This window comes from Silene latifolia, chromosome 9 (genome assembly GCF_048544455.1).
Source record: "Silene latifolia isolate original U9 population chromosome 9, ASM4854445v1, whole genome shotgun sequence".
In the NCBI taxonomy this organism is placed as follows: domain Eukaryota; kingdom Viridiplantae; phylum Streptophyta; class Magnoliopsida; order Caryophyllales; family Caryophyllaceae; genus Silene; species Silene latifolia.
The window spans coordinates 38,955,315-38,965,356 of NC_133534.1; the positions used below are offsets into that span (position 1 = coordinate 38,955,315).

At 37.6% G+C, this 10,042-nt stretch overlaps 2 protein-coding genes across 3 annotated transcripts; one reads left to right on the forward strand and one right to left on the reverse strand.

The window, feature by feature from the left end:
• The first annotated feature begins 2,271 nt into the window (after window positions 1-2,271).
• On the forward strand, window positions 2,272-5,774 carry LOC141599616 (uncharacterized). The gene is made up of 3 exons (XM_074419689.1): window positions 2,272-2,693; window positions 3,149-3,270; window positions 5,198-5,774. Exons 1-3 carry the CDS (start codon window positions 2,393-2,395, stop codon window positions 5,357-5,359), a joined length of 585 nt encoding a protein of 194 aa, XP_074275790.1. The 5' UTR covers window positions 2,272-2,392; the 3' UTR covers window positions 5,360-5,774.
• Window positions 5,775-5,877: 103 nt separating this feature from the next.
• Window positions 5,878-9,700, reverse strand: LOC141599615 (beta carbonic anhydrase 5, chloroplastic). Of its 2 annotated transcripts, none has more exons than XM_074419688.1 (9): window positions 9,367-9,700; window positions 9,171-9,241; window positions 7,967-8,128; window positions 7,809-7,857; window positions 7,434-7,547; window positions 7,264-7,317; window positions 6,956-7,041; window positions 6,757-6,859; window positions 5,878-6,297 (listed from the first exon to the last, which is right to left on the reverse strand). In XM_074419688.1, the coding sequence occupies exons 1-9, from the start codon at window positions 9,427-9,429 to the stop codon at window positions 6,100-6,102; spliced, it is 900 nt and encodes a 299-aa protein (XP_074275789.1). In that variant the 5' UTR covers window positions 9,430-9,700; the 3' UTR covers window positions 5,878-6,099. The 2 variants fall into 2 exon arrangements, with proteins under 2 accessions (XP_074275789.1, XP_074275788.1); XM_074419687.1 differs by having other exon boundaries at window positions 6,757-6,862; window positions 9,367-9,695.
• Between the last annotated feature and the right edge of the window lie 342 nt (window positions 9,701-10,042).

Sequence of the window (10,042 nt, forward strand, 5' to 3'; positions counted from 1 at the left end):
CATTGGATTCTGATTTGGTGATTGTTGCTATTGTAATGTGATTATCGTATGTCTGTCTATGGTTTGCGAGGTGCGTCCTCGGCTGAGTGGAGTCACTTGCGGGAGTGGCTTCACGCCCTTGATTCGCCTTCTGTGGAACCCGCCACAGAAGGGATGTGCACATTAAGGAACATCGGTTTATCGCTCGGATGAGATGAGCGGGGCTTAGGTGAGAACGGCTGCGGTCCCCCACTGGCGGTGTGGAATACTTGTTGCGATGAGTATTTTGGCAGGACTACGCACTTTAGTGTGTATTCAGGTGTGTGGTGATGTGACGGAGTTGGTGGATTGGATTGGCTGGTCTTGCTGTTTTATTGCAGCTATTTGTTTTGTGTAATCAGTACTGACCCCATTTAATTGTTTTAAAAAAATTGTGGTGATCCATTCGGGATAGTGAGCGGTTATTGAGCAGTTATGAGTTGACGCGCATGGGATAGCTGGGTTGAGTCATCACGAGTTGTCTTAGAAGTCTTTCGCTGTGTCGAACATTCTTTTATTTTGTTTAGTCGGTTTGACAGTTTTGAGAACATTTGTATTTCACTTTATCAGTTTCGGATTTGGTTTGTATCGCTTTAAACATTATTATTAAAGTACGTTTCTTCATGGTCTATTTGATTATCATTGCCTAGGGTAACCGAGATGGTAGCACTTCCATGCCTTAAGTGGTCCTGGTAAGGCACTTGAAGTATGGGGGTGTTACACTTCGACATTTGCTACAACTTGCTTCTGTAACTTCTACAGTTTTTTCATTTTTCTTCTTTTTTTCTTCTCTTTTCTTTTTCTTCTTTTTTTTCGTCTTTTTTCTTTTTCTCATCTTTTCATTCTTTTTCATCTTTTTTTTTCTCCTTTCTTTAAAAATGGTCTTCTAATCATTCTCCTGGTCACAAATGGATATACCTTGAAAACTGTGCTTCGTCAATTGAATTGGATCGGAACTAACAATTCCTCGTTAGAACGGGTTGGTCTCTTCTCTCTTCGAGATGAGACGATTTTGTCGGGGAATGGGCTTACCTTCCGCCATCGATATGGAAAACAAGGAACTAGTCCGGGTTTGTCATAGAATCATCTAAGAGCTTGTCATAAGCACTGGTTCTGATGGAGGTTTTCTACCGTCGGACATGGAATAGATAAAGGAAACATACACGGGATCTTAAAGTACCCTACCATTTACAACAGAATACATGTTTCTACCCAAGGGCATCGTTCGAGTGCGTTGTGTATTTTCATTGATTTGATAATGGAAACGGGATTGGGAACATGATCAATTTCATTGATAGTAGAAGGAGTTTGATATGTTGTAGGAAAAAACAAACCTTAGACTTGACTCGGACTAAGACTCGAATGTAAATTCCGACTCATAATCATCAACCTCGGTTTTGAACTTTTCTCTTTTCAAGAGTCGACTCAGATGCTCGGTTTGAAAAAAATTGGCCCACTTTTGCAACTCGGTTTTGACTTTGGGAGAAAACTTTCAAATTAAAATTTCGAAGACAATTTAACGAAATCAATTTCGAATAACAAACTAACTTTTTCGCGTAAAAGGCACTTCGTGCAACGATTTTCAAACGCAGATTGTGACTTCGTTTCTTACTCAAATCTGAATCCGAAAGATGTTCTGGTATCCTTAGACTACAAAGATTTGAACTTTAGCAAAAAAAAAAAAACAGAAGTAAAAAGCACTTTGAAATGATTAAAAACAAGTGAGAACAGATGCAGTTTTCTGGTTTTCAAAAAAACTTTGCAAATCGGTTTTAGATTAAATAGGGATAGGGGATTAATGGTGTAGCATAATTATTTTTTCTCAATATTTTTTTTGACTTTAGTGTAGTACTTGATACACCAAGGATAGGTTCCCCCTACTCCGACCCATTTAACTAGTGGTTCAGCCCATTTAACCAGTCTCATAATTACTCCCATTTCGAAGTAGAACTGATAAAATTGACCCGACCCGAATAACCCGAACATGACCCGAACCCGAACATGACCCGAACCCGAATTGAGCCGACTCAGTATAACCCGACCCGAATTTTTATTGTTGCAAACTGATTATTATCCACAAATAACTTGATAACAGTGACCGAGAAATGACCTGAACACAAAATGACCCGATCCGGCCCGAAAACTGTTGACCCGAAATAACCCAGCCGAAATTAACTGATCTGACACCATTCCGATTACCCCGTTCACCAGGTTTATCCAAGTATACAGAGGCTATGAGGGTTTAAGAGAAATAAATCTCACAAATCGCAACGGAAGAAGTCCGTCCACACACAAGACAATTGAGAAGACCAGAACACAGCGCCAAACAACAAAAGCAAGGATCAATAGAGTTGAAGCATAGAATTGGGGGAAAATGGGGGTAAGAACCCTAATTAATTTGATCCGTCCTCTTTCATCATCAATCGCCACACTTCGTCCCAGAAATCTCTTCAACCCTTCTTCACAAATTCTATCAAATCTCATACAATCTCCCAAACAACAACAACAGCATTACTTGATACCCAGATTTCATCAAATCATTTCACGTTCAATTCACCTTGAATCCCTCTCTTCTCTCGCTGCCAAACCTTTCGACCCGTTGACGGATACCCGCTTTCCCAAGCGTAGACCTGCCCTTAAATCTCGCCGCAAGCGCTCTAGTCTTCGCCCTAAAGGTTGGCTTTAATTTCATCTGTTTAATTTTTTTTATTGTTATTGATGTAAGCCTCTTCTGTTTTGAGTTTAAATTGTTGATCAATCTGTGTATTTGCTCTAGTTGTGATCAAAGTGTGTGAATCTGTGTTCTTGCCCATTTACTAGCTAACCCACTAAAACGGAAATGTGGTAATAAGGTTCTCATTATATGGGTCGGTATCATGATAATCGTATAATGAGACCGTCTTATACGAGAATTTGTGTTATTTTTAATGGTTTTTCGCAATAGATTTCGTGATACTACTTACAAGGTTCATTGAGGATAAAGCGAGTGTCGTTGGAGCTTTATTAAGTGATTTTGTTGGATTAACGCTTGATTCTTTAGCTGTATTTTTATTTTTTTGTATGTAGTTGAGTTTGGTTGATGTAGTGTGTTGAGGATGTCGGTATAAAGTTGGTTTGAAATGGAATGTAGGACCATATGCCTGGGTCAAGCATGTAGAAGGGGAGCCTATCGCTCCAAGTCAGCCCAATGAAGGTAGCGTCAAGCTGAGGAATGAGAAAAAACGTAGAAGGCTGCATCGTGAATTTATCAAGGTATGTTGTCGATTTTTGAAACTCCGGTCTCATTTATGTTGACGAAAAATTTGGAATTGGAAACGGAAAATGACTCTAGGCTACGTTGATGGTGTCGCCATACTCATCTTAGAATATGTATGCAAGTACGGTACTAAACTAGAACCACTCTCAGTCTCTCACGCTCTATCATTTCATTTAAAATGAGTTTATTGCTGATACATCACAAGGATAACATAATTTCAATATTACTCTCGAATCTGGAGAGATGCTCAATGCAAAAACAAATGCCAATCATGCCCCTGCATGAGCAAAAGATACAAAGATCAACAGAAAGGCTTCTTGATATGATGGCGAATCACAATATTGCTACTAATTAGCACTTCCCCTGTCCACTATTTAAACTTGATACTTTGCCTTGCACATAAAATAAAAAAGAGCAAAAGAATGTGCGGATGGAAGTGAATGTTGGTGAAAGATGTGAGTGAGACACGGTAATACCAACAACAACATCAGAGCCTTAAGCCCAAAATGATTTGGGTTCGGCTGACATGAATCATCCTTTAGAACCGTCCATGGGGTGAACGCACACCTCAAACTGCAAAAAAAAAAATAAAAAAATAAAAAAAAAAAATAGAAATGGGAAAAATGAAAAACAAAAGGGAGAGCGAAGCATAATACAAAGTCAAGGTAAACTTATAGGTTTTAAAATCGAAGTCCGGATGGACATAGAGTAGTTGGCACAGGGTAGTTACCTAAATGTGTAGCGTATTATGTAGTGTATATATATTTGTATTGAGCAAAATCTCAAATTGGTGCGCGGTCTACGTAAGTGTACTTATGATATAGTGGTTTAATTTTGAGTTAGTTGTCTCTTCCCCCACTAGAAGTTGGAATCTCCGCTAGTTTATTGATGCGCAACTTTTGCCCTGTATTAATCTTGATTCAGTGATTGCATTGCTCAGCTGTTTCATCAGTTGGGCTTAACCCACCTGTTTAATACGGAGTATTCCCTAAAAACACCCATTAAGTTGTATACTTACATCTGCGTGCAGTCTCCTTGAGTGTTTTGATGTACTTAATCAGTAAATAAGACACACGGGAGTCTCTGTGAATGCTATCCATGTCTAGAGTTTTGAAAAGCATACATGCACCTTTTTTTGCTTTAATTATATAACCTCCTTTGGCTACTTTTGCTGGGAGAATCGGCTTGTGGCTGGAAACTCTTAGGTTGGATAATATTTAGGATCAGGAGCGACATTAGTTCTCTAATTATAGGAGCACTCTTTTATGATCTGCCTTTACCTTGGTGAGAATTTTTTTTTGATTTTAATCCAGTAACAGGACTACGGTTATAAGCAGTTGCAGTATGGAGAAGTTGCAAATTTCGTCCTGTGTGCCCAACAATCCAACTTTTAACCACTTTGTGTATCCAACATTCTTTTCCCTTCCTTATCCTCCAATTTTAGTATCAATACATATAGACAATTTGCCATACAAAAACAGTGCTTTTACATACATGGTCAATGAATCTATAGAGATTATGAGATAGAGATTATCATCTATTTGGAGACCGTTTGTTAAATTGGGTACGTTATTAGTTTTTGATATTTTAACTTTTAATTTAGTCTTCCGAAGAGACATATCCTGTATCACTGAGTGGTAACATTTCATGTCTTCATGATGAAGGTTTTTATAGTATATCGTAATTCGTCAATATCGATAAAAAAAAAAGGTTGGAAATTCTCTTCTTTCGACTCGGTTAATAATATATACGTACCTAAAAAGCTCACTAGTCACTTCCGCGCTCTCTCACGAGACTGTCTCCAGTGGAGTTATAATAGGGTTTGTATGTCTCGTTTTCTGTGCCCTGTATCTGAAGGGAACAACAAACTTCGTTTATTATCAGGATTATAAATCAAATTCCCGTCTTGTTCTCTTTTGACAGTCTGAAAGAAAGAAGCGAAAAGCTGAACTGCAATTGGCAAACCAAAAGAAAAGGGAGAAGAGAATTGAGCGAAAGATGGCAGCTGTTGCCAGAGATAGAGATTGGGCTTGCAAACTTGCTGAGCTCAAACGACAAGAAGAGGCGAAGAAAACTGCAGCTTGAGGATGAAAATTATTTCCTGCTTAACAAATAACGTGGCGTTACCCTGTTATCTACCGACCAGCAGAAAAATTTCTTTCAGTTTTCCCGTTTCCATCATCCGAAAACTGCCTTTATTTTGCGAAGTGTATTAGAGGGTAACATATAACATGGCGTTATCGAAGGAGGAAAAACTTCCAGGGTGCTGAAGCCTTTACTAGAGACCATGGATTTTTACTTTTGCTTTTGAAGCTTAGTTTTAGTTATCGGATATAGATCTTTGCAGGTTTTTTTTATTCTCGATAGTTACTGAATTGTCCCTGCCTTAACCTGACCATGCCATATCATATTGTCATGTAAACAACATTGAGGTTGTGTTCAACTTGGTGAAAGACGTTCGACAAGGACCATTTGTCTTTTTTGTTCAGTTTTCAACAAACCGTGGTGCACCTTGCCATTCACTTGCAAACTCGCAAAATTTAGGCATAGCTTACAAGAATCCCGAATGAAGTGTTTATAATCAAGCAGGGACAGTATAGCTATTTTAAAAATAATAATACCCTTTAATTGAAATGTGTAAAGAAGCACAACAAATCTTACAATCGGAGAAAAGATCCAAAGAACCCTAGCTGACCAGAAATGACACGCGTACTATCACAAACTCGAATCCTCAGAAATACAAATACAATACAACTAGTGTTACAAGACACGTACAAGAAGCTTGAACAGAAATGAAGCGTGAAACAGCTACACATGAAGTGGAATTAGCTCCAAAATTCTCGATTTTTTATTGCGAAATTACTGCCATCTGGGACAGTGCCGTCACAATCAAGTGTCCATTTTTCGAATGTACAGTCGGTGAAATCATAATAACCTCCATGAAGAGAAAGCTTGCCCTTTGCGACCCTCTCTTTGATCCAAGGGTATGTTAGCAAGTTCATTAGTGAATGGTTGATAGATTCCTGTCAAGAAGCATACAAGCAACTAATTAATTTGCATGCAAGTCTATCCAAGTGCATAAATGAAGATATCGAACTCATTTTATTTTGAGGATCGCTATAATGTTACTAAACTTTTCCATTTTGATGCCTTGAATTTGTACTAATTTCACTTTTGTGTCCACAAAAACCACTTGGGTGACTTCAGGTTCCAAAAAACCGTCATATTTCATGAAATTTGATACACTAATGCTTTTGGCATGCAACAAGCCAACTTAGTAATCCATTTTACTTTATTTCAACATAAATCAAATACTTCAAAAGCTCATGTCAGAAAAGCGGAGTTAGCGTAGTCGCAAGTCTTAATTTGCAGGGCACAAAGTGAAATTAGCTCAGTATCTCAGATATCAAGCACCAAAACAGAAATTTTCCATTTTAGTATTTATCCCATCAAAACTTCCAAAGTATGATATTATTATGTACCTTTTCACAATGTTGACATTGTTGATCGATGTCAAGGTGGGATGCCACGGATTTGGTACTGACCCTTGCATTCTTACCAACAAAAACCCAGTTTCTAATGAAGCTTCTGGCAGAAGTAAAACAGCAAAGATCAGAGAATTAGTACATAGCAACTGATTATCCCTACATTTCTATTTATGATTTTTTTTTCCCTCTTTACCTTGAATTTTCATCTTCTTCTTCCAAAGTCATGAGAGCTCGGATTCCCCCACAGCAGCTATGGCCAATGACCAAAATATTTTCAACCTGCCACGAGGAAAGCTCAGTCAGCATGCCTCTTACTGTTACAGTTTCCACCAGGTTGCAAGCAAACTCTGAACACAGAGGTTATTTATAGACAACCCATGAAAATTTCAGCGAGAATTAAATCAACTAACTGCTACTTCACACGTTTACAATATAGGAAGCGCAAACAGTTAGTGACCCAAAATGGTTTCAAGTCTACGATTACAATGAGTTGAAATTAACCTCAAGAGCATTAACAGAAAATTCAAGTGCAGCTTTGGTCTCTGTAGGGCCACTCTGCATGAAAAAAAGAAAAAAAAATTAATCACCAAAGATCGAAATGAAGAAGATAAGGAATTCAACCTGTCATAACTTTTCAATGGAAATAAAAACAATTCGAGCAATGAAGCTACCTCGAAAGGAGGCACTAGATTTGCCACCTGGCGCACAGTGAAAGCGTCTCCAGGTTGAAGTCCTAGGATGTTGGAAGGGCACACCCTAGAATCTGCACAAGCAATCACAGTGAACTGTTTTAAACACAGTCAGTTAATACCCTGAATTCATCTCACAACCTAAAAAAACAGAATGAGGATGCAACATAGAAATCTAAATAGGATGCGACCTATGGCCAAATAGGAACAGTAAACTAAAATCTATACAATATTATTTTCAAAATATCTAATAGGACATCAAAGACAAAACTTTCCGGGTCGCAACTGTTAGGAGAATGCAAATAAATGCCGTTAAAGCTTAAAAGGTAGAATTCGAGTATAGGGTCTAGCACAAACCTTTGGAGTTTGAATCTTTGCAAGGTTTTGGAAGTGCTCCAAATTTTCTCTTCACATACAAAAACACAAAAAGAACAATAAGACCAAGCGACTTTACAGGAAATACAACTTTGTTTCGTAAAGTAATTGTATTGTAGTCAGATCATATCGACACTTACAGGTACTTCTCCCGCTTGAAACTCAAGAAATTTTGTTTCATGCCACAAAATGGATCACTACCGATTGATGTTTCTTCTACCATTTTCTCCATTGTACTCTCCGCGTCTATAGTCAGTGCTTCAGGTATTCTTGAACCTTTTAAGCTCAAAGAAGGTCTAATCCTGTGAATTAGACATAACAGCCAGTTCAGGGACAAGAAGTGCTCTTTAATTAGCGGATAACAGCAAAATCCTTGAACAAGTTAAATATGATCGATAATCGTAAAGTTAAACAAGCAGCACTGATAAACATTTGCAAATGCAACAGTTAGATTCACTGGCGGGGAGCTGATCCAGGCATCCAACTAACAAAGGTTTTAGCAATAATGAAACTATGTACAGCTTTAATGCCCTTGTGGATTTACCCAGCTCGACTTCCGACTAAACTCGATAAAACCAAGGAATCAGAAAAGTTACGCAAGCAACTTGATAAACAGTTGGACATAGGTCGACTATTATCTGCAATCCAAGTTTAAAACTGCCAATTTCAAGAAACAAAAATGATATAATCTGAATCTACATCAGAGAACAGTAACATTCATACTGGCAACCTGATTAAAAAGCAAACGCTCCCCTTAAAATCTAAAGTATTTGTACTTTGATTTTGCAGCTAAAGAACTATATAAAGTATAAAGATGTGCTCAGATCTGTTGAATTTGCAATTGTCTAAAGACAAATTCTCATTATAGACGGATAGTGTCCGTCTATAATGAAAGACGGGTCAAATACAATACCACTTTCTTAATAGGACAAACAACAAGTGGGGTGGTGGGGGCAAAAAATGTCACCACTTTCATTGTATTTGACCCGTCTATAGCAATAGACGGATATACCCGTCTATAGCAAGACTAATTGTTGTCTAAATCATATTCAGGGTGCAATATGGCAATGACCCAACCACATCAACGGGCAAAGTGCTTACGACTTAAGAGAACAGCTCAATTCATCAAAAGTACAAGGGCTTAAGGGAACACACAGCAAGCCAAACCTCTACTCTTCTTAATTAAAATACAGCTCGCAAAGAATAAAAAGTAAAACAAATGATTGGGACGGGGAGAGTAAATAAAACAGATGAACAAATTAAACGAATTCCTCGATTACATAAATCCACAACATGAGAACTTTGCAACTGAAAACAAGCTAGTAAATCATACCCAAAATTTACCTGGAGAAATTAGGCGACAATCTGAAATGGGTAAGCTTGATTTCTCCCAATTTCAACGTCTGCCCGAAAATCTGTTACAAAAAAAAAAAAAAAAAACAATTTAAACACAACCCATTAATCATTCTTCAAAAACACACAAACCCATTATTAAAATACAAATGAAAAGAGAAGAAATGATACAAAAAAGAGGGATTACTTGGGGGGTTTTAGAAAGATCAAGGGAAGAAGAAAGTAGGGAGAAATGGTGGTTTACAGCCATAGACAATAAGAAAGAGGAAGAGAAAGAAATAAGAAGAAGAAGGAATCAAATAGTAGAGGTCTGAAATAAAGTTGTGGTTGCGAGAAAATGGGAGATTTGAAAATGTAAACTTTAATAAATATAGGTATAGGTCGAGGTTGAAGAATCATGCTTATTTTAATGCTGTTCTTGGTTGTCACAAGTCATAACAGGTGAGAGAGTGATAAAAGAGGTAGAGGGATTATTGTTGTGATTAGGTGTTCTATTTTAGATCTCATTCTTTGTGTTGTTGGTTGCCTCCCACAATGACGGAGAAACCTATGTCATGTCAGTCTTACTGTGTCACAGTAACTCTGACTTTCTTTAAAATGTGTGGTCAATTCTATTTTGGGTAACAAAAAAAAAACTGTACTTTGTCTGTATGATAAGTCTGCTGTTACTGATTGCCAAATGATTTTCACCTTGTCACTTTTTAACACTGGTACTGTCAAAAACTACTTATTTATCAAGGATAAAAAATAATCACTCATAAAATGTTATTCTCTCCATTCCAATGATATGTTTATACTTTCTTTATTTTCCCCTCACAAAATAAATGATGTGTAAATATATCATTGGAACAGAGGGATTACTT

Excerpts from the sequence above, each read along its gene's own strand:
- LOC141599615 (XM_074419687.1), bottom strand. The coding sequence starts at position 9,429 with ATGGCTGTAAACCACCATTTCTCCCTACTTTCTTCTTCCCTTGATCTT. Across the intron at positions 7,318-7,433 it reads ATCTAGTGCCTCCTTTCGAG|AGTGGCCCTACAGAGACCAA; the intron begins GTAGCTTCATTG and ends TTTTTCATGCAG. Across the intron at positions 6,298-6,756 it reads AATGTCAACATTGTGAAAAG|GAATCTATCAACCATTCACT; the intron begins GTACATAATAAT and ends GCTTCTTGACAG.
- LOC141599616 (XM_074419689.1), top strand. The coding sequence starts at position 2,393 with ATGGGGGTAAGAACCCTAATTAATTTGATCCGTCCTCTTTCATCATCA. Across the intron at positions 2,694-3,148 it reads CTCTAGTCTTCGCCCTAAAG|GACCATATGCCTGGGTCAAG; the intron begins GTTGGCTTTAAT and ends AATGGAATGTAG. Across the intron at positions 3,271-5,197 it reads TGCATCGTGAATTTATCAAG|TCTGAAAGAAAGAAGCGAAA; the intron begins GTATGTTGTCGA and ends CTCTTTTGACAG.